Source organism: Dermacentor andersoni, chromosome 10, assembly GCF_023375885.2.
Source record: "Dermacentor andersoni chromosome 10, qqDerAnde1_hic_scaffold, whole genome shotgun sequence".
Classification (NCBI taxonomy): Eukaryota; Metazoa; Arthropoda; class Arachnida; order Ixodida; family Ixodidae; genus Dermacentor; species Dermacentor andersoni.
Genome location: NC_092823.1, coordinates 139125138 through 139148468, shown reverse-complemented (window position 1 = coordinate 139148468; position 23331 = coordinate 139125138). Strand labels below are relative to the sequence as shown.

Genomic DNA, 23331 nt, shown 5'->3' with positions numbered 1-23331 from the left:
TCTTCGAACGAGTCACCATGGAATGTTGGCGGCTTGCGAGGTTGGCTTACGACTAGCTGTGCCGGTGTTACCTGGGTAGTCATTGTGGCGGCGTCCGTTGTGGGAGTTTCTCTTGGCACGAAGAGAAGAGGGCCGAATTCAGGCGAGTCGCCTCGAAGACGGCGGCTGGTCCGCTGGTGTACAGGTGTCAGTTCCACGGGATGGACTCGCGGGTTGTCGGGGCTACGCTGACTTTCGTTCGTGGGGCTTCGACTCATACCCAGCACCTCCACCAGAAATGTAACGATGTTAGTAAAAGAACGATATTTATTAAAGGCGAACTTGTGCCCACTAGTAAAAGTCACTGCGGTCGTGAAGAATATCCGCGGCAGTCGCGTTCTCAAACTGGGCTCGAACCGTCTTCCTCTTCGCCTCGCGTGACACCTCGTGCGCGTGGCGCATGCGAGCCGAGTCCAACTGGCTGCCCGTGCCACGAAGATCGCTGCCTATGGTTGCTGAACACCACCACTGTACGGCGTGCACGGTGCCCAATGCAAAGGGCGCGCAACTTAAATGTCACCAAGTTGGTCGTGGCAATATGTTTTCCTTTAACAAGCCTGGTGTCACGCTCGCAATTTAGTTAGCAAGTGAATGTTTACAAGTTTATACGGCTGATAAAACTATGATCCTTACGTTATATAGTTTTCTAGTAATTGCTATCGCAACCACTGCTTCACCTTTCAGGCGAAAATTCGACATCTCTTTTTTTTATTTCTTCGGAATATTTAAAGAACACCTGTTGCAGATAACATAATTCTAGTCCTTGAGCTGGATTATTCTGAGAGGCGGGCATTACTTGCACGAGAAATGAAAACATATATTCAACTAATTCACAAAAAGTCAATAATTAACTTTTAATTATTTACTATGTGCCACATACAGCAATTAACGAGTTGTAGCCGGTGAGTTTGCAAGACCGTGTCCACTTGGAATGAATTTCCAAGATGGCACTAGTTTGGAGGTAAGCGCCATAAAACACGTCGTCAAAATGCACTGTTGATCCGCTTACTTTTACAGCGAAGCCGTCTATGGCTGGGATCCCGGGATTTCTTCGTGGCGTAACGTGGACAGAAAACAATGGTGCGCCGATCCCGACGGCAGTGCAGGGCAGAGCAGTAGCTCATAGCCCCGTAAGCAACGAAAAATGCAATGGCTCATAACCCCGTAAGGCAGAGGCTACAAGCACTCAGCAAAGTGAAGCTAACAGTGCGTAGATTCTTTGGAATCACACATACAACATACAAAACAGCATATGTCTCAATAAAGAAGAAGCTCAAAACAAGCATCCGAACCACATAATTGATGATGCGGCGCTCCTGATAACAATGCAAAGCACGTAGCGCTCGCCGCATTCGTTTCCTGGTAAAAATAACTGCTACGCGAGCGGCCGTCGCCAGCCTTTCGTATATGAAGTAACCAGCCTAGCAACGTATTCAAATGTTGCATTACCGCAATGGGCGGCGACATGCTGTCGAAGCTACTATTACTCCCATTAATACTATTACTCTAAAATAGCATTACTACCATTACTACTCTTTCTTTCTTTCCTTTCTTTATTTGTTTCCATTGCTAAAAATACAATGGCGGGGGCTAAGATAAAAGCTGCACTGAGGCAGCTTGAGGTGCCCTTAGCCCCCGTGTTACATGGTGGCAGTGAGTCGCGCAATCAACCGTATGCAGAAACATTACGTATAAATGTTAAGTACAATAATCAATGAACTCAAGAGAATTTTTAATAGGGAACAAAGAAATTGGACAATGGCAAGTAATAACAATGCAGATAGTACACACCACCATATTACATACACTTGGCAAGACGTAAATAAGAGTGAAAATTGCGTACACTTGACGATGCATAATTAAAGTTGAGAAGAAATGGCGCTCGATTAATATTGGAATGATTAGAAGAAAAAATAGGATGAGCAAAAATTATGTCATTAAAAACATTTAACAACACGTATATGTGAATACAGGTGAAACAGAAATTACGCTTGATTCATTAATTAGGAGTAGGTTCGGATAAGTGACAACAGTTCTGACCAAGTTATGTTAATGATGTCAATGCCAGCGCCATGAAAGGAATTAAGTAGTCTGGGTAATTTATTTTTCGTCATTTGCAAGCCATAGTCAGTTCTTGAAGAGGGTACAGACCAATATTCTCCATGACGGGCAATATAGGTAGCTGTATTTTTTTGCCGATAAGCAATGTAATTAAATACGCTGTTTTCAGAGTTTGAGTGCCACATACGAATAGCTTGTGGATATGTTGTAGAGTTTAAAGACGTGCTCACTATGATTGCGATATGGCACGTTTGCTATGATACGTATGATCTTTTTCTGTAGTAAGTGTATTTTCCTGAGCTTAGATTCAGTCGTCGTGCCCGACACAAGGTGTTTATAATTATTGTGTGATGCAAATAATGAGTGGTAAATTAATATCTTTACGGATGTTGGTAGACGATAGCTGCATTCACCCAATAAAAATGTTTATTCTCTCTCTATCTGTTCTTGTTTAGCAATCCTGTGATACGGCAAAGCTTTTGGACTACAGAGTGTACATGTCGATTCCAGTGTAGCGTACTAGAGAAGTACGCTACACTGGAATGATTGTGCTACACTGGGAAAGTATCTACCTAACACTTTAATTTTATTGGCTATTTCTATGCTCCTCTTGTTCATCTCTAAAGTGTGGCTATGTGGAATCCTTGTGCCTTTCGCATAAAAATTAGGGCTTTAGTCTTATTTGAATTTATTTTTAGATAATTTTCTGTAGACCATGGATGTGGATATGTTCTGGAGAAACTCGTTTACGCTATTTATTAAGCTAGTATAACATGCCGATGAAATAAACATACTAGTATCGTCTGCATATATGATAAATGTTGCCTTCGGATAGATCAGGACAACATCGTGTATATATAAGTTAAAAAGCCATAAAGCCATAAAGCATTGCACACCCAGTCAACAGTGGTGGTTTTCAACAGCTTCGCTGGACGTCCACTTTGTCATAGCTGGGATGGTGAGACATTTTTTTTTAAATAAAACGCTCTTTTATGCACTGACGCTCAAAAGTAATTGGAACGCCCATGTATTTCGTCCCACACATTGGAAAATCTCTCTAAACAGGTGTAATGCTGGAAATTCATTTCAAGTGGATACGTCTTGCAAACGCACCGGCTACAATTCGCAAATTGCAATATGTGCCGTAAAGTAATTGCTTAGGAAGGTTATTAGTAAGTGTTCATTAATTAGCTGAAAATTTGAAGGGCGCTTAAGCTTCGCCTTCAAGAGTGGAACGCCGACAGCATTTAAAGATCCCTGAAGATGAACGCTTTATTTAAATAATGGAGCCAGTGGAGTCTCCAAGGCCTCGCTAGGAGCTATCATTCAAGGCAAAGTTGATCAACTCCACCGGATACTCTTGTGCCGGTAAAATGGTGGCAGCTACGTAGCCGATGGGGTAGAGGGGTGGATGACCAAGGGAGGAGGGAGAGACAGGTGGGGGGCAGTGCTACAGAATACGTTGCGAGTTAGGGTAGTCCCCCCACGGAAGAGCAGGCCGGTGGGGCTTCATCTGCAAAAGCGCGGAAAGCGTGGAGGTGGAGAGACTCGGACTGCGCCTGGCGCAATAGAACGCGGCGGCCAGCGCTTCCGCTCCATTCAACGTGTCTCTGAAACATGAGCTTACGCGACCATCAGCGCAAGACGCGCGCGACGACCACGGATACGCAGCCAACCGCCATCTCGCCCCAACTCGGCCTTCGCGCCCGCCGGAGATTGACCTCCAGGCTAGACGCGCGCTCACGCCGGCACCAAAGGACACCCAAGTGACGATTGATACCAAAGGACACCTGTGCAGCCCGAAACGTCCCTCACCTTGAAACTCTCTTCTGTGCCATGCAGCTTGGCCATGCAGCACATGGTGACCTTCTCGGGCCGGTCCTCGTCGATCGCCTCGGCTGCTTTGCGCACGATGAGGCGCGCCGACTGAAGCTTCGTCGCCATCCTCGCCAGGCAGAATTGGTTGTGCTGCGAGATCAGGGGTCACCCTCTCTACGCACATCCAGTGAGCGCACTGCGTCTTTCCACGAGCCTACGATGGTGCTCTGCTCGTGGAATGGGACTGTGTGCAAGGTGTTCCAGCTATCGTGCATTATGTTGAAAAAAAAAGCGGGTCAAGAAAACCAAGTGCATTGTTCACAGTGCAGTAATATTAGCTAAAATATTACTCACAGTCGAGTATTTAGCTAAAATATGAGCTAATTGCAATTAATTATGAAATTGAATGGCATCAACAAAATTACTGGCGGCAACTCTATTCGAATGGGAACAATATGTATGCACTTTGTTATATTCGGGTAGAATGGTCAGTCTTCTTTAAAAACGCAATGCATGATAGCTGGGACACCCTGTATACTACGTGATGAATAAAAAAGAACACCGACCAAGAAATAAAAAAGCATTCAGTGAAAAAACCAAATGACGTCCCGGCTCCCACATGGGAGCCTTGTTCACTGTTAGAGATATAATGAGTAACTTGATATTAGATGTACATTCGTCATACATTATTTAACGCTATGCGGCATCGGTGACTGTCGCTTGCTAATGCGTCACGCGGTTGGTTCCACTCGCGGCAAGGTTTCGGAAAAAATAAATGGGAGCCCGTTTTAGTGTGGCGATCTTACAAGGATGATCTGCACATGCAGAAGTGGAGTGGGAAAGTACGACGACTGAAGGAGCTCGCGTTGTGATTACAAATGTAACGGCGGGAGACCCTAGAGCAGGGCGATGCTCAGGAGCAGTTTTACGTTATTTACGCTGGCGGCTTGGTGGTAACTAGATCAAATGAAGTGAGCTGAACAATTCTGTACGCTTTTTAACTTATCATTTAGGTTTACGGGGCCGGAGTCCGATATTGAAGAAGCATGTTCAATAACTGGTTGTATATAACATAATAACTTGCTTCTTCAGTGACCATGGTGTAAAAGAAAAATTGCGGTTCAGGTATCTAACATCTGATTAAGTCTTGAGGTTACGTGTCCTACATGTGTTTCCCATGAGAGGTCATTAGTAATGTCATAGATTTGCATTTATTCACTAAATCAAGTTGTACATATTTAGTTCGGTATAGCCGGGCAGGGAGATTTATTCGTTGAGATTCTCATTGATTTGCATTTAGTGATGTTAAGTTCTATGTTCCATTTGTTACACCAAGCGTTAATGTATTGAAGCTCAATCTGCGAGGCTATAATGTCAGAGTCGTTAGTTTTATTCCCATATACGGCACAGCAAAGAATAAGAAAAGGGCTAGATACGTGTAAGTGGTTTATATAGATAAAAAAAAATCTCAAGTACAAATAAGGGAGCCGAGGCACACAGAGCCGACAGGGCTTGGAGGTCAGCCGGCTTTATTAGAGGACACATACTGAGTTTGATTAATACGAAGTTAACAACCAAGCGATGAAGCAGTCGGCCTATGTTAAGATGACCCAGCTTTAGTATAAACAGCTGAATAGTCTTATCAAGCACCTTAGAAAAATCTACAAATAAATAACCTGTTACAAAGCCAGAATACGGAAAAGCATGCACGTCGTCGTTAGTGAACATTATTAGCATTTCTGTTTCACACGACAGGGACTTCCGAAAACCGTGCTGTGCGGCGTCAAAATAATTATTCAATTCAAGGAATTCAGCGAAACGGGAAAGCATCAGATGTTTGAATATTTTACGTAGTAATGATGTAAGAAAAATATGGCGATAGTTGGATGAAGGGTGTGCATTTCCGCATTTATCAAGTGGATTCGACTTACCTGTTTTCGAAACCACGGGTAAATAACTTTCGTTTAGCGATTTTGTAAGGCCGCAGTCAGTTTGAGGTTAGGGAGTTGGTCTTGCCGTTGTTGCGTGGCCCAGTTTATGCGAGTACAGCAAAGCGCAGGCCGATTTCACACGCTACTGTATCGGCCAATAGTCAGAAACGAAGGACGCGGGTGGTTCCGCGAAGAGGGGACGCAGGAGACACCCACGCGTGGAAAGAAATCGGATTAGTGGTTGCGCCGTAGAAGAGGCTCTAGATCTGCACCCTCGCTCGGAACAAAAGGAAAGACGGTCCGAGCTGAAGGGGAGCGTTCACGGAGACAGGCGCGAAGCTAAAAGGTAGGGGGTGCTTGACGTCGCCACCACCGCCAATGCCTATGCAATTTCCACATGTCCCGTCGACCATCTCGGTCACGGAAATTGGGCGACGCGACACTGCTCATCCGGTTTGAGTGTCAATGTTTTGCATCCGAGCACGCCGCCTGAGAATGCTTTGTGAAAACGGCGATATCTTTATGACCTCTTAGCCGGTTACGATCGATGGATGCGATTGTGTGCGATCGCCATCGGGTCCCTATTGTGGTGTTTGGATTTCAAGCGAACCGGCCCACATATGCAAAAGGGACCGAGTTTTCTTAGTACCGGCAGGGCAGCCCACTGTCCGGCAGACATGCCGTCAATAAGCCGCGGTTTTGTTGAAACATTCTCGCAGCTTGCGTAGCGGCCACTTGCAGGAGAAAAGGGGAAGACATCAACGCGGATACCCGGAGCCTACCGCAGGGGAGAGGAAGATGACACGTGTCTGCGCAAACTTATCCCCTGGCGTGTTGTAAAGTGTGCCACTGTTTCCACCAATGCTGTGTGCGGCACAAAGGTTGCGCTATTGATTGCAATGGGGTCAACTTACATGTGTGATTGGCTGGTTTCTGACTCTTTTGTGCAGCTGAGGGTTTAAAAGTCACGTTTTGGTTACGTGAAGGAGGGCTTAGTTTAGGGCTTCGACTCGGACAGACGCCTTGGCATTTGAATAAAGCTTCTCTTAACCAGACAACGGATCTTCCTTCGCGCTGCCACCGTGTACTCGAATCATCGAGGGGCGACGATTTCGGACCTTAAACACCTTCCCTCCTTAACTAGTGTTGAAGCTACCAGAGGATAAAGGCAAAGGAAATTAACTGACGCATTCTCACATTAATCAATTATATTGCCACGTGCCTTTCGGGCTTTGCATCTGTGCCGGTGGCGTCCGAATGACGGATGTGAACGCGTGTGAGCACTCGCGCAAACCTACCGCGATAGCGTCGTATCTACGATGGGCCCATCGTATCAGGCAGGGCAACTCGCGCTATCTCCCGCGATAGTTCTACGCACGTTACTTCACAGCCTTTAAATACTGCCCGCAAATAGGGGGTGTTCGTTCTTTTGTCGATTGCTGTCCATGCTTGCACATGTTGCTATTGGGCTAGTTGCTTTTGGTTATGTGGGGCACAAGTTCGCCTGAATAAATGGTTGTCTTGCTGTGCGCTCGTCTTCTGTAATTACCGGTGTGTAGCACCACTCGTGACAACTGGTGGAGGTGCTGGGTATGTCCAGCGCTCGTTCAGGCACTCGTGACACCAGTCTGCATCAGCCAGAAGAAGACGACCCACGAAGAAGTCGCCGGAATCTTGGGCTCTCCCCTGAGTACGGCTTCCTACCAGAGAAGACACGCCCTGCAAAACAGGCCACGACAGTCAAGATGAGCGAGCCCATCACTCCTACAGCCGTCGTGTTGCAGCAGCCACGGGAGCCACCAACATTCCGTGGAAATCCCTGCGATGATCCTGAAGACTGGCTCGAACAGTTCGAGCGCGTGGCGAGCTACAACAAGTGGGACGACGACGCGAAGCTGCAGCACGTTTACTTCGCGCTGGAGGAGTCTGCACGTACGTGGTTCACCAACCAAGAGTCGCAGCTCAGGACATGGGAAGACTTCAAGCGAAGCCTTCTTGTTACATTTACAAGTGTCCTTCGCAAAGAAAGAGCAGAGCGACAACTTCAAACACGTCTCCAGCTGCCCAACGAAAGCGTGGCCGTCTTCGTGGAAGAAATGAAGAATCTTTTTGGTCGGGCCGACCCAGAAATGCCGGAAGAAAAGAAGCTTGGTTTTCTTATCAGAGGAGTGAAAGAAGAGCTTTTCGCTGGGCTTATGCGGAACCCACCGAAAACAGTCGCTGAATTTTTAAGTGAAGCCGCAGCCATGGAAAAAACACTCGACGTTCGGAGAAGACAGTACGGACGCCCTGCTCTGGTCTGTGGTGCGTCTCCCACGGAATTCGACACCGTGAGCAGGAGCAACCTTCACGACACAATCAAGGCTGTAGTACAAGAGGAACTTCGTAAAATGTTCCCTAGCTCCAGTCTTCAAGTCGCAGCGCTCAGCGACGTTATCAGGCAAGAAGTCCAGCAGGCACTGGGAACAGGGCCACTAGTTCAGCCGCACCAAGCACCGGAATATACCCCTCGACCACCTCAGGTTATGTCGTATGCCGCCGCGGTGCAAAGCCAAGTGCGGCCGACAAGATCGGCGTACACGCCGTTGCAACGCTCACGACCAAATGACCGCCCGCCTAGAGTCGAACAGGCAGCCCCGAGAAAGTCCGACGTCTGGAGGACTCCCGACCAGCGTCCTTTATGCTTCCACTGCGGCGAGCCCGGCCATGTATACCGTCGCTGCTTCTACAGGAACCTCGGCATCCGTGGGTTCCCTATCGGGGCTCCACGTCGGCAACCTGGCCAAAGGCCACTTGAGATAGAACACTACCTACAAAGGCAGAATTCGTCAACAAGCCGCTACAGGTCGCCGTCACCCTCATCCCGCCGCTCTACTTCTCCTCGTCCTAGCTACGCGGAAGCAGTGCGGGGAAGGTCCCCCAGCCCTGGCTTGGGAAACTGAGGACGGCAACCGGTGGAGGCACGGTTGCGGCCAGTCGCACTGCTGAAAACCCTCCCCCGCCGCAACATTCTAGGGATGAAACTACGCCTGCGCCGCCCGAACAAAATGTGTCAACGACGCGACAATATAATCTTCATGCCAGCGACGAAACCAAGCGATCCGTCAGTAGCAAATACCGGCAAAGCCGCAGCACCGCACCCCGACGCACGTGCAATACCACAACAAAATCCACAGACCTAGCAGTGAAGATAGACAACCGGGATGTGTTTGCACTGGTTGACACCGGTGCTGACTTCTCCGTCGTGAGCGCAGTGTTTGCCACTAAACTAAGGAAAGTTCTTACTGCTTGGGACGGCCCACAGATACGAACAGCAGGTGGTCACGTAGTAACGCCAAAGGGAAGATGTACGGCTCGTGTAGCGGTGCGAGGACACACGTACCCTACCATTTTCATCGTCCTAGAGCAGTGCTCCCGTGACGTCATTCTGGGCGTAGATCTCCTTTCGGCAAACAGTGCGGTCATTAATCTACAGGCACAGACCATAAGTCTTTCACCAGAGAACGCCATCGCGCACGATTTAAGTCCTGCATTATCTGCTTCACTCGCGATTCTCGATGAACATATCACGTTGCCACCCCGGTCGAGTACTCTGATCGCAGTGGGTACCAACAACGGCAGCTGCATGGAGGGATTGGTCGAAGCGAACCCAAGTTTGCTGTTTGAGCGGGGGTTGTCAGTAGCAAGAGGGATCGTCCGCCTGGTCGAAGGAACAGCCAATATACTGATAACGAATTTCTGCTCGGAATACCGTCATCTCGCTAAAGGAACCACGGTGGCGCTCTTCGAGACCATTCCCGACATAGGCAACGTCCTCACGCTCGAAAACGAACTCGCACCTCGACCTCCTGACATTTCATTCGATATAAACCCTGATCTACCTCAAGCGAGACAAGAACGGCTGCAGAAACTGCTTCATACCTACCAGGATTGCTTCGCTACATCGTCCAAGATTCGCCAAACGACGCTTACAAAGCATCGGATAATAACAGATGAATGTACACGGCCTATTCACCAGTCGCCGTACCGCGTGTCCATGAAAGAACGGGAAGCAATCAGGAAACAGATAAAAGAAATGCTGCACGACGACGTCATCGAACCCTCTCAAAGTCCCTGGGCTTCCCCCGTCGTGCTCGTGAAAAAAAGAGACAACACCCTAAGATTCTGTGTCGATTACCGCCGACTCAACAAGGTCACGAGAAAGGACGTCTACCCGCTCCCTCGAATTGACGACGCCTTGGACCGCCTTTGCAATGCAAGATACTTCTCGTCCATGGACCTAAAGAGCGGCTATTGGCAGGTAGAGGTTGACGAAAGAGATCGCGAAAAGACTGCGTTCATTACACCAGATGGCTTATACCAGTTCAAGGTCATGCCATTTGGGCTGTGTACTGCCCCTGCAACCTTCCAAAGAGTAATGGACACCGTATTGGCTGGACTTAAGTGGCAGACTTGTCTGGTATATCTTGATGATGTGATAGTATTCGCTTCTACCTTCGACGAACACCTTAGCAGGCTAGAGGTGGTACTGCATGCTATCAAGTCTTCCGGACTTACGCTGAAGCCTGAAAAATGTCGCTTCGCCTACGCACAGCTGAAATTCCTGGGCCACGTTGTGAACTCTGCAGGCATCTTACCAGACCCAGAGAAGACAGCTGCCGTGCGACACTTTCCACCGCCCCGTGAAAAGAGAGGCGTCAGAAGGTTTCTCGGACTTTGCGCCTACTACAGACGTTTCGTCAAAGACTTCTCGCGTATCGCAGAGCCTTTGACACGCCTGACAAAAGAGGACGTCCCGCTTGTATGGCATGCACCACAAGAAGAAGCGTTTCGAGAGCTCCAGCGCCGTCTCCAATCGCCACCCATTTTGGCGCACTTCGACGACAAGGCGGAAACTGAAATCCACACCGACGCCAGCAGTTACGGGCTCGGCGCCGTTCTTGTTCAGAGACAGAACGGACGAGAACACGTCATCGCCTATGCCAGTCGTTCTTTATCGAAGGCCGAGTCAAACTATTCCACAACGGAAAAAGAATGTCTGGCAATAGTGTGGGCAACATCAAAATTTCGCCCATATGTATACGGCCGACCTTTTACTGTCGTTACCGATCACCATGCGTTATGCTGGTTAGCAAACCTGAAGGACCCGTCCGGACGCCTCGCAAGATGGAGTTTGCGGCTGCAGGAGTTCGATATCTCCGTAGTCTACAAGAACGGAAGAAAGCATTCAGACGCAGACTGTCTGTCCCGAGCCCCCGTCGAGCAACCACCACCGTGTACAGACGACGACTCTACCTTTCTTGGCATGGTTACCGCCTCCGATTTCGCCACGCAACAGCGGACCGACCCTGAACTTAGTGGCCTCATTGAGTACCTTGAAGGACGAAGTGACAGGGTGCCACAAATCTTCAAGCGCAGTGTGTCAGCTTTCTGCTTGAGAAGTGGTGTCCTAACCAAAAAGAACTTCGATCCTACGAAGAAGGCCTACCTTCTTGTTGTACCATCGTCGCTACGTGCAGAAATTTTGCTGGCGTCTCATGATGAAGCAACATCTGGACACCTCGACTCTGCACGAACACTCGCGCGGATTCGAGAAAGTTATTACTGGCCGCGTATTGCCGAAGAAGTCAAGCACTACGTCCGTACGTGCAGAGTGTCAACGCCGCAAGACTCCCCCAACGAAACCTGCCGGATTCCTGCAACCGATCAAACCCTCGAGAAAACCGTTCCAGCAAGTTGGATTGGACTTTCTTGGGCCTTTTCCGACGTCCACCGCTGGGAACAAATGGATTATAGTTGCGACGGATTACTTGACGCGCTACGCAGAAACGTGCGCCCTCTCAAGAGCCACCGCTGAAGAAGCCGCCAGATTTTTTATTTTTCATATCGTCCTGCGTCACGGCGCGCCAGAGGTCATTATCACTGACAGGGGCACAGCATTCTGTAGTGACCTGATGCAGGCCATACTACGGTACAGCCAAACTACTCACCGCAGAACTACCGCATACCATCCGCAAAGTAATGGTCTCACGGAACGGCTAAATAAAACGCTGGCGGACATGATGTCGATGTACGTTGACGTAGAACATAAAACGTGGGACGAAGTACTCCCTTATGTCACCTTCGCATATAATACCGCCATTCAGGAGACAACTGGGTTGACACCGTTCGCTCTTGTTTACGGCCGGGAAGTGACTACGACACTCGACGCCATGCTCCCTCATGTGAATGAAGGTGACCCACATCCTGACGTGGCGACGTTTCAGCAGCGCGCCGAAGAGGCCCGGCAGCTCGCTCGAGTACGAACAGTAAGACAGCAAGCAATTGACGCCCGGCACTACAACCTTCGACACCGCCATCAAGAATACACGCCCGGCGACCAAGTTTGGGTATGGGCACCAGTTCGCCGACGAGGCCTCAGCGAGAAGCTTCTTCGACGTTATTTCGGCCCATACAAGATTGTCCGCCGTGTGGGTGCATTGAACTATGAGGTCATTCCTGACGGGCTGACGAACTCTCAGCGACGGCGCGCACGGCCTGAAATCGTTCATGTTGTGCGCATGAAGCCGTATTACGCACGTTAGAAAACTTCTAGCGTAGTTTTTTCTTTACTTTGTGTTCACCACGAACTCTAGTACTGTGTACTTACTTACCTAAGTGCTTATTTTCAACATCGAGACGATGCTTTTTTTGGAGGGGAGCAATGCCACGTGCCTTTCGGGCTTTGCATCTGTGCCGGTGGCGTCCGAATGACGGATGTTAACGCGTGTGAGCACTCGCGCAAACCTACCGCGATAGCGTCGTATCTACGATGGGTCCATCGTATCAGGCAGGGCAACTCGCGCTATCTCCCGCGATAGTTCTACGCACGTTACTTCACAGCCTTTAAATACTGCCCGCAGATAGGGGGTGTTCGTTCTTTTGTCGATTGCTGTCCATGCTTGCACATGTTGCTATTGGGCTAGTTGCTTTTGGTTATGTGGGGCACAAGTTCGCCTCAATAAATGGTTGTCTTGCTGTGCGCTTGTCTTCTGTAATTGCCGGTGTGTAGCACCACTCGTGACAATATTCAGTAGCATTCTGCAAGAATTTAGAAGTAATTCCGTCTGTACGACGAGGGTTTAATTTGTTGATGATGACGCCAATGTCGGCGCAGTCGCGAGCAATCGCACACATGCTGTTACGAACGGCCTGCAAGGATACCGACCTACAAAATTTCCCCAGCCAGCTGCTGCTGAAGGGTTGGCGAGCTTCCCAGAAGCGACCTGGGGACTCTACCCACGTGCTACGGCGACTCGCTTTGTAGGGGCGACGATGTGCCGCATCAACACCCCCTCGCGCCGCTATGACTAAACGCGGTCGGCGGACCAAGTATTGTTAGTGGATTTGCCGTGGCCGCCACGTCTTGTTTGAAGCGGTGGAACTCCTGGGATAAGATATCTTGCGGCCGTCTCACGGGGCTTGGAAGTCATGGACAGACGCGGCGGTCATTGTCTGCAGGGTCAACACTGGGCTGAAGAGGCGCCTGCTCGGGGCAGGACCCGCGTCTGCGAGAACCATCTCACCTCGGTGTGGTCAGTGAAACCTGTGCGGAAGTGAGTGCGTAAACCCTCCCCATGAAAGTAGGGTCGGCTACGATCACTTTGGACGCTTTTTCCACGTTTTTTCCTCACCTAGCGATCTAGGGAGGACAGAGTGTACTTAAGGAGCCGTTAGCGGCTCCTCAGGGTGCACTACTCTTGGTCATGTTAGACTGATGAACTGTAACGTTCTCATGTAGATACTCTAAATAAATCCCATATTCCACGTTCTCGATGAGAACAAGTCTCTCCCTTCAACAATGTCCTCAGCGTGGATAAGTTGGGCGACAGCATCGGCCAGCTACCATCTATTTCATGCCCGACCCCAAACATTACAACTAGCTGACAGGGGTGAGACGGACTTTGCGACGTGGTGCTGTGTCTGCGGTGAGTGCTTGCTTCTTGCTTTGACTCTCTAGGTTTCATTTTGTAGTTCTTCTGTTTAGAACAGTAGGGAAGCTGGATTGTTGATTGTTAGCTAGGTTGCGTTTTCCTAGGTAGGTTTAGCGAGCAGGACCAAGGCAGTAAAGCAGCAATCATGGCGTTAAAGACACTGCTGAGAGACGAATTGTTGATTGTTGGTGAGGAACTGGGCCTAGAGGTACGCGAGGAAATGCTAAAATCGGAATTATTTCAGCTAATTTCCCAACAAGTGAGTGAGGAGGACATTGAAATTGGGTTACAACTTTTTAGGGACAGAGAAGAACGGGACAGAGAGGAACGCGAGAAAGATCGTGAGTTAGGAAAAATGCAACTTGAACCTGAAAGCAAACGTTTGGAGTGGTCTCAAGGAAGTGAAGGGGCTCTGGGACGATCAAGTGAGGCAGAATCATACCGCATGGACAGGCTGTTAAAGACATTTGAAGTCGGGAACGACATGGGCTTGTTCCTAGGAAATTTTGAAAGGACTTGCGAGGTGAACTTCGGCCCGCGTACATGCATGGCCACAGTGGTTGCCGTCTATGTTGACTGGTGAGGCTGCGGCAGTAATCGCCAGACTCAGTGCGGAAGATGCATATGATTACGCGAAGGTCAAGGCTGGTCTTCTGAAGAAGTACCACCTTTCAGCCGAAGCTTTTCGGACAAGGTTTAGAAGCACAGGCAAGAAGGATAGCGAGGGATACCCGGAGTTTGCATATAGCTTAAAGGCAAACCTAGTCGAGTGGCTGAAAAGCGCGGAAGCGTACGAGAGCAGAGACACGTTTATTGAATGCATGTATCTAGAGCAGTTTTACAAAAGCATCCCACCATCTGTGAAGCTGTGCGTACAAGACAGAGGAAATGTAAACACTGCGTAAAGGGCGGCTGAAGTGTACATAACGCGTAGAAAGTTGAACGCCGAGGACGGAAATTGGGACGGTAGAAATGTACCGCGGAAACCATTTCCGTTCAAAAAGGGTTCGCAGGATAAGCGACCGGAGCCTGTAGACGTGGAGGAAAAGCCCTCAGAAAAGAGCGAGGAGAAATCAAACGGGGAAACCGTACAAAAAGAGCAGAAAAGAAAATTCCAATCTTTTAGACCAATCTGCTGGTAAAAGTGCCACAAACTCGGACATATCGCTGTAATCTGCGGGAAACCTAGCATAGTTTTCTCCTATGTGGATGGAAAAGACGAGAATATGGAACTTTTAAGCCCATATCTTCACGACCTGCAAGTTAATGACAAACCATGCAGGGTGCAGGGAGACAGTGCCGCCACTATGGACATTGTCCATCCGTCTTACGTGACGGTAGATGACTTCACTGGAGAGGTAGCATGGATTAAACAGATTGTAGAAGAACACAGCGCGTATCTGCCCATGGCCAAAGTCAAAATCAGTGGATCATTCGGGGAGCTAGTTGTGGCATAATCGTTGCTGTGTTATCGTGTTTAGTTCTTGCCATGCCACGGCCCTTGATGCGATGCCCTGCGCATGCATGACATGCACACATATGTATATATACTACGGAGCAATAAAGGCGGGGGTTCATTCCCGTTGATGTTCAAGATGGTGTCGTTCGACGCGGAAACACGACATGGTGTCAGAAGTGGCCTTCGCAAAGTGGGTGGAACCACGGGCGACGTGAGAAGATACAGGTACGGCCGACCTTCATCGTTGGCGTCCTCGGCTCGGACACGATAACGGAACAAGAGCTTCGAGCCATGGCGCGTGAGGAAAGTGGTATTTCGCGCCAGCTCTTTCCGGTACAGCCACCAACGAGCTTCAACTTTGACAATGCGTCAGAGTGGCCGGCGTGGGTGCAAGAATTCGATGATTATCGATTTGCTTCCGGCCTTAATGAGCGAACTCAAGAGGCTCAGGTACGCACGCTGCTGTATACCATGGGGCGGCAGGCACGCAACGTATTCAAGACCTTTGAGCTGTCTGAAGAACAGTCAAAGGACTATGAAGTGGTGAAAAAACGTTTCGACGCCTACTTCATTGCCACGCGCAATTTGGTGTACGAAAGTGCGTGTTTTCATCGTCGCCACCAAGTTTCAGGCGAATCGATGGACCGGTATGTAACGGCCCTACATACTTTGGCAGATAACTGTGACTATGGCGTGATGAAAGAACGGATGATCCTCGACCGTTTCGTGGTTGGACTACGTGACACAAAGTTGTCCGAGGCCCTACAAATGGACGCTGCACTAACTCTGAAAACGGCACTGACAAAGGCAAGGATGAAGGAAGCGCTACAGCAACAACAACAGAAACTTCACAGCAGTCCATACCACCAACCAGCCAGCGTAGAGGTCGACGGAATTCATCAACGAGCAAGCCGGGGACGTCCAGTGGACCAATGGGCCAAAGAAGACGTCCGAAAGTGCGCGGCTTGCGGCAGGGCCCGTCATTTAACGTCATCGTGCCCTGCAAGGGGGGCAATGTGCTACAGGTGCCAACAACGGGGACATTTCGCCGCGGTCTGCCCACAAAAGCAGAACTTCACGATCGCCGAAGCAAGCGCATCCGAGGTAGATTTGTGCAGTGTTCCCCGGACAGCTACATTGAGTGAGCAAACAGAGTGTGCCATCTATTTTGTTGGGACTTTAGCTGGCACAATTGCAAGAGCTCGTTTTGTTCAGGTCGCTATTAATGGGGTCACAGTGTCTGCTAAGACTGACACAGGAGCAGAGGTAAACGTTGTTCCAGCATCATTTCCTGGCGTACCCAAGACTCTAGAGCGTTCCAACGTAATTTTAAAAGGGCCAGGCAATGAAGTGTTAGATCTGAAAGGACAGTTCACTGCAGACATTCTGTGGAAACGATGTTTGGTTAGGCAGGACGTTTTCGTCATTAACTCGGGGAGTAATGTCATTTTAGGCTTGCCAGCAATAGAAGCTTCGGGAATAGTGAAATTTGTAGACGAAGTTTCGATCCACCAAGCTGTGCAAACGTGCTTCCCCTCTTTGTTCTGCGGTTTGGGTGCCATGAAAGGAGAATACTGTATTAATATCAAAGCAGACCCGGGACGGCGTGAAACGCGAGCTAGACGAAATGGAAAAGAACGGGGTCATTCGTAAAGTCGAAGGGCCAACCGAGTGGTGTGCTGGCATAGTGCCCGTCTTGAAGCCGTCCGGGCAAGTGCGAATATGTGTTGACCTAACCCAACTCAATAAGTGGGTGAAACGTGAGCGATTTGTGCTCCCCACTGTTGATGAGACACTCGGGTTACTAAGCGGAGCAGCTGTGTTTTCTAAACTTGACGCGAACTCGGGATTCCATCAGGTAAAGCTAAGCAAGGATTGTCGGCTATTGACCACGTTTATTACCCCCTTCGGACGCTATTGCTTTGAACGCCTGCCGTTTGGCATAACCTCTGCTCCTGAATATTTTCAAACGCAAATGTGTGAATTTCGTGATGGAATGCCGGGGGTCGTAAACTTAATGGACGATGTGTTAGTCTTTGGTTCTTCACAGAAAGAGCATGATGAGAGATTGTTTCAGACTTTAGGACGCTTGACGGAAGCCGGCATCAGTTTGAATCGTGAAAAATGTCAGTTCAGTGTAAAAGAGCTATGTTTTTTGGGATGCCGAGTGAGCAAAGATGGCATACTGCCAGATCCTGCAAAAGTTGTAGCGATCACTGATATGAAGCCACCAGAAAATGTTGCCGATATGCGGAGGTTCCTTGGTCTTGCAAATCATTGCTCGCGGTTTATTCCAGACTTAGCTGAGAAGTCTGCGCCGTTACGTCAGTTGCTGCACAAGCACAGGGAGTGGATTTGGGCAACGCCTCAGCAGATGGCGTTTGACAGCATAAAACGCGCTATCTGTTCTGATAGGTGTATGGCAAAGTTTGATCCACGGAATCAAACCATTCTCTCTGCAGACGCGTCGTCGTACGGTTTAAGTGCAGTTTTACTTCAGGTACAACCAAACAAAGAAAGACGGCCAGTTATATTTGTTTCAAGATCACTGACTCGAACAGAAATGCGCTACGCGCAAATTGAAAAGGAGACCCTAGCTCTAACATGGGCGACTGGGCGTCTCGAGGGTTATGTGCGTGGACTACACATAACGCTGGAGACGGATCACAAACCGCTAGTGACTTTGCTAGGAAAGACTCCCCTAGATTTGGTACCGCCGCGCATTCAGAGATTCCGAATGCGTCTGATGCGATTCAGTTTTGATGTAGTATACGTTCCTGGGAAAAATTTGGAAATTGCTGATGCACTTTCTAGAGCACCAGTGCGAGGGCAAAAAACCAAGAACTTCCTTTCTGTGGATGAAGTAAACTCGTTTGTTACTGGTGCGTTATCCGAGTTGGGTGAAACGGATCACTTTAGACTGGTCGCTGAAGAGCAGGCAAAGGACGAGACCTGCCGTACGTTGTGCCGTTACCTTCGTGAAGGCTGGCCGGGCCCAACTTCGGTATCAAGCGTTGTGAGGTCATATTGGCAGTATCGCGCAACATTGAGCGTGTGTAAAGGGGTTCTCATGCATGGAACTCGCCTCGTTGTGCCCCTCTCGCTCCAGAATAGAATGTTAAGTCTGCTTCACGAAGGTCATCAAGGTATTGTGAGATGCAGGGCGAGAGCAAGGGAGTCTGTTTGGTGGCCAGGCTTGAGCTCTCAACTAGCTTCTTTGGTTGTCAATTGCCGCGTGTGTTCGCAGTTTAGAGAACAGCCGAGTGAACCAATGATCCCAACCCAGACACCTATTCGACCTTGGCAAAGGGTCGCAGCAGATATCTTCCATCTCAACGGCCGTAACTACTTGCTCTTAGTGGATTTTCTATCTCGATTTCCAGAATTGTGTTTACTGGAATCGCTCACCAGCACTTGTGTTGTTGGTCATGTCAAAGATGTCTTCGCTAGGCACGGCATACCCGAAGTGCTTGTCACGGATAACGGAGCTCAATTTGTCAGTGAAGAATTTAAGCAGTTCGCGAAGGTCTATGGATTCAAAGGTGTGACGTGTAGCCCTAGGTACCCGCAGGCAAACGGAGAGGTAGAACGAATGGTGAAAACGGTAAAAGGGCTACTGCTAAAGTCTCATGATCCCTATTTGGCTCTGTTAGCCTACAGGGACACCCCGGGACCACTAGGCAAGACGCCAGCGGAGCTGCTCATGGGGCGGCGGCTTCGTACAACCCTGCCTCTCCATCCGAACAGGCTGGTACCAAAGACACCCAACCTGAAAGAGGTACGGAAGAAGGATGCAGTTGGCCGGGAAAAGCAGCGGCAAAATTATGACCGCCGTCATGCGGCCCGACACCTTGTCCCATTGGCACCCGGTGATTCTGTCTAGGTCACGGACTGCAGGCGGGAAGGCGTCATCTGTCAGCGGGCAAAACGGCCGCGGTCGTATGTCGTCACGTTGGAGAGCGGCATCCAGATCGAACGCAACAGGAAATTTCTAGTCAAGCAAGCGCCAAGCAGAATTCCAGATTCTTACAACGAGACATACAAGTTTCCCCCTAGCCTGGAAAATGCAGAAGTTAGCGATCAGCCTAACTTCCAAGCCCTCCAAAGGGACCCCATACATCAGGGTAATGTTTCGCCGCAGGTACCAGGCGAATACGTTACACGATTCGGCAGAGCTGTAAGAAAACCAGACCGTTACGGGATTTCTGAATGTAAAGCAGTACGTTTCTTTTGACTGTGTTTATCATTATTTATTTGGTTGTTATTTTGTTGGAAAAGAGGAGATGTGGCATAATCGTTGCTGTGTTATCGTGTTTAGTTCTTGCCATGCCACGGCCCTTGATGCGATGCCCTGCGCATGTGTGACATGCACACATATGTATATACACTACGGAGCAATAAAGGCGGGGGATCATTCCCGTTCATGTTCAAGACGGTGTCGTTCGACGCGGAAACACGACACTAGTGACCCAAGCTGCAGTTTTCAAATTCTTGTCGCTGCAGTACCCTTACATTTTTTCGAATCGGTCGGATCAGTTCCTGCGTGACAAAGGGCTTAAACTTGGAGTGGGCGTAGTACGTGCATTGACGCCAGGCCAAGCTCGTAAAATCGCGTCGCTTTCAGCTGAAAATGCAAAAGCTGCTCCAGCGGAAGTAGCAAAACAGGTAACTTCAGTAACCGAATACGAGCTAGGCTCGAGGGACGGAAAAACGGTTGAGGAAACACTGCCAGCCGACCAGCTCAATGAGAGCGTATCACTAGGGTGTCAAAGTTCACGCCTGCAGGAAGAGCCAGCTGACGCACTCGCAAGCGAGACAGGGTCGTTACTATCACCGGCCTCAAAGAACTTTGATCAGCTCTTACGTGTGGACAGAGAGTCACTGGCAGCCGAGCAAAAAAAGGATGACAGCTTAGTTAAACTACATCACACAGCTAAAGAAGGCATTGCTAGGCGCAACGTGACGATACATGAGAGAGGAGGATTGCTGTATCGGCACTACAGAGATCGAAAGGGTAGGATTTTAGATCAGTTAGTCGTACCTACTAAGTACACACAGGACCTTTTGAGTTTCTGTCATGGAAATGGGTGGTCTGGCCATCTAGACATAAACAAATCAAAGGAAAGCTTGCTTATGGAATACTACTGGCCTGGCTGTTTCAAAGACGTAGAAAACGTTGTAAGATCATGCGACGCCTGCCAGCGCTCGGATAAACCAGGAGAGACATGGAAGGCTCCACTAAAGGTAGTGCCCTTAATAACAGAACCTTTCAGACGACGTGTCATAGACACGGTAGGGCCTCTACCAAAAACAAGATCGGGTGACAGGTACTTGTTTACCATGCTGTGTCCGGCTACAAAGTTTCCAGAAGCAATCCCTCTGAAAGAGCTCAGCTCCACCGAAGTAGTAGACGCGCTTCTGAAAGTATTTGCACGAGTTGGGTTTCCAGTCGAAATTCAGGAGGATCAAGGGTCAGTATTCACCAGCGCACTGACTTCCACATTCTTGCAAAAGTGCGGGGTAAAGTTGATACACAGTTCCTTCTATCACCCTCAGTCAAATGAGGCAGAGAGTTCGCATTCAGTGCTTAAGCGAGTTTAGCGGGCGCTCTGTTACGAGCACAAGGAGGAGTGGGAGAATTGCCTTCCGGCCACTTTGTTTGCTTTGCGAACGGTTCCTCATGAGGCTACAGGGCTCGTGCCAGCAGAACTAGTGTATGAAAGGACACTCCGTTCTCCACTGACAATGTTAAGAGAGATGTGGGAGGAAAGAGGAGAAAGTCCAACAGTGGTAGAATACGTGCTAAACCTGCAACCCAAGAACTAGTCAACAAGAACATGGAAATAGCGCAAAAGAACGCCAAATTCTATTACGACAAGAATGCGAGGCTTCGTACGTTTAACTCCTAAGACCAGGTAATGATCCTCAAACTTTCAAGAAAGAACAAGCTTGAAGTTCACTGGGACGGGCCCGTTAAAGTGTTGCACAAACTTTCAAATACTAGCTATGCTCTGAAAATGCCCGGTCGCAGGAAGGAGGTGATGATATACCACTGCAATTTGATGAAGCCGTACGTAGAGCGGAGCGGAGTCGTTAACTGGTACCATGAAAGAGCAGGATGGCACTATTACCAAGTTTAAGGAGTATAAGGCGACCTCTAACTCTGAAATCAACCTAGAAGAAGTAGTAAAACATTCGGTAACCTCGCACGCTCGTAGACCCGAGCAGCTAGATGAGCTAAAAGGGATGTTAGGGGAATATCTCGACAGATTCAGCGATCGGCCAGGTAGAACCGAACTAATAACGTATGAAACAGAGCGGACATCAACCGAACCCGTAAGATCGAAGCCTTACAGGGTGTCTCCACGACACAATTAAATTATAGAGGCAGAGATACAGCGCACGCTAGAGTTGGGAGTTCTTAAGCCCGCTGAGAGTGACTACACGTCACCGCTAATACTTGTAGAAACCCCTAATAAGGACCCTCGTCCGTGTATTGATTACAGGAAGTTAAATGCCATCACTAGGCATCAGCTGTACCCGATACCCAACATTGAGGAACGAATTGAAATAGTTAGCCCTGCTAAATACATTTCAACTATAGATCTCGTGCGGTGATACTGCCAAGTTCCCCTTTCAGAAAGTGCCAGCCACTATGCCGCATTTACCTCACCTGTAAGCACTTTTCGCCCTCAGCTTCAGGCTGAAGAACGCGCCGTTTAGCTTCTCTAAGTTAATGGATATTTTCCTAAAAGACTTGCAGGAGTTCGCCTTGCCATATCTTGATGATGTAGCAATGTTTTCGGACAGCTGGGAACAGCACGTATCGCACCTCAAACAGGTGTTCTCATGGTTGAGGGAAACCGGCTTAACGATGAAGGCGGGCAAGTGTAGGTTTGGCTGCTCGCAGGTGAATTATCTGGGCCATGTTGTCGGTCAGGGCACGAGACGGCCAGCCGAGCTGAAAGTAGCTACGATAGGAGATTTTTCACAGCCGCGCACGAAAACAGACATTCGTTCATTTTTGGGACTTGTGGGGTACTATCAACGGTACATTCCGAATTACTCGCAAATGGAAAGTCCTTTAACGGACGCCCTCCGAAAGGGAGCACCGAGTTACGTGCACTGAGATAAGGACAAAGAGAACGCTTTCCAGGGTTTGTAAACGCTATTGGTTTCTCGTCCTGTGCTTCGCGCGCCAGACTACACAAAGGAATTCATAGTTCACTGCGACGCAAGCGACCGAGGTATTGGCGTGGTGCTTAGTCCGGTCGGCGACGATAATGAGGAACATCCTATCCTCTATGCCGGCCGTAAACTAACTGGAAGAGAGGAAGCCTACAGCGCTTCAGAGATTAAGGAATGTGCTTGTTTAATTTGGGCAGCCCAGAAGTTGTCGTGTTGCCTGTACGGAGCGAGGTTCATCTTCGAGATCAACCACTGTCCTCTGACGTGGCTCAATCAAATGTCACACAAAAATGGCCGCTTGCTCCGATGGAGCCTCACTCTCCAACAGTACAACTTCTCCGTTAGATATAACAAGGGAAAGTTGCATAGCAATGCGGATGGTTTGAGCAGGCTAATTGGAATTCTGCGTTTAAGGACCCCGCCTAAATTTTGGGGTTGTTATTGTTAATTTTGTTAAGCCAAGATGATCCCCTCTCCTTTAGCAGGACTCCATCCATGATTTCTCAATTTGTTAGCACGAAATTGCTTCGAAAATTGGCGTAGCGAAATGCAGCATTTTTTGTTTCTGCACTTATGTTTTCCGTGAAGCCTAGCGGGTCTAAAGTGAGATCCAAAATACGTCATCTCGGCGCAGAGCCATGTTGTGCGGTTCGCTTTGCAATTGCCTGTCATTGTTTAATGTTTTCGGGCGGCGTCATCATTTCACAGCTGGTTGCTGCAAGCCAAGGCATCCCCCCTTGCCATCAGCCATTCTCTTCCTGCCCAGCGGTTATCAGCACTGGCCAGTTTAGATTTTCCGGCCCATGGAGGAGCTGTTACGAACGGCCTGCAAGGGTACCGACCTACAAAAATTTCCCAGCCA

General features: G+C 49.0%; 2 protein-coding genes across 3 annotated transcripts in view; one reads left to right on the top strand and one right to left on the bottom strand.

Moving 5' to 3' along the window:
• The window catches only part of LOC126545210 (isobutyryl-CoA dehydrogenase, mitochondrial-like), a 149719-nt gene that overhangs the window by 54181 nt on the left and 72207 nt on the right, over positions 1 to 23331 (bottom strand). The window contains exon 7 of one of the 2 annotated variants that reach the window (XM_050192971.3): positions 3916 to 4068. The exons of the other annotated variant lie outside the window; for it this stretch is intronic. Within the exon in view, the coding sequence (XP_050048928.1) occupies positions 3916 to 4068 (153 nt within the window). The remainder of the gene's footprint in view (positions 1 to 3915; positions 4069 to 23331) is intronic. 2 annotated transcript variants of the gene reach the window in all.
• LOC140213685 (uncharacterized) lies at positions 15573 to 19164 on the top strand. The gene is made up of 2 exons (XM_072284934.1): positions 15573 to 16422; positions 18935 to 19164. The coding sequence occupies exons 1-2, from the start codon at positions 15573 to 15575 to the stop codon at positions 19162 to 19164; spliced, it is 1080 nt and encodes a 359-aa protein (XP_072141035.1).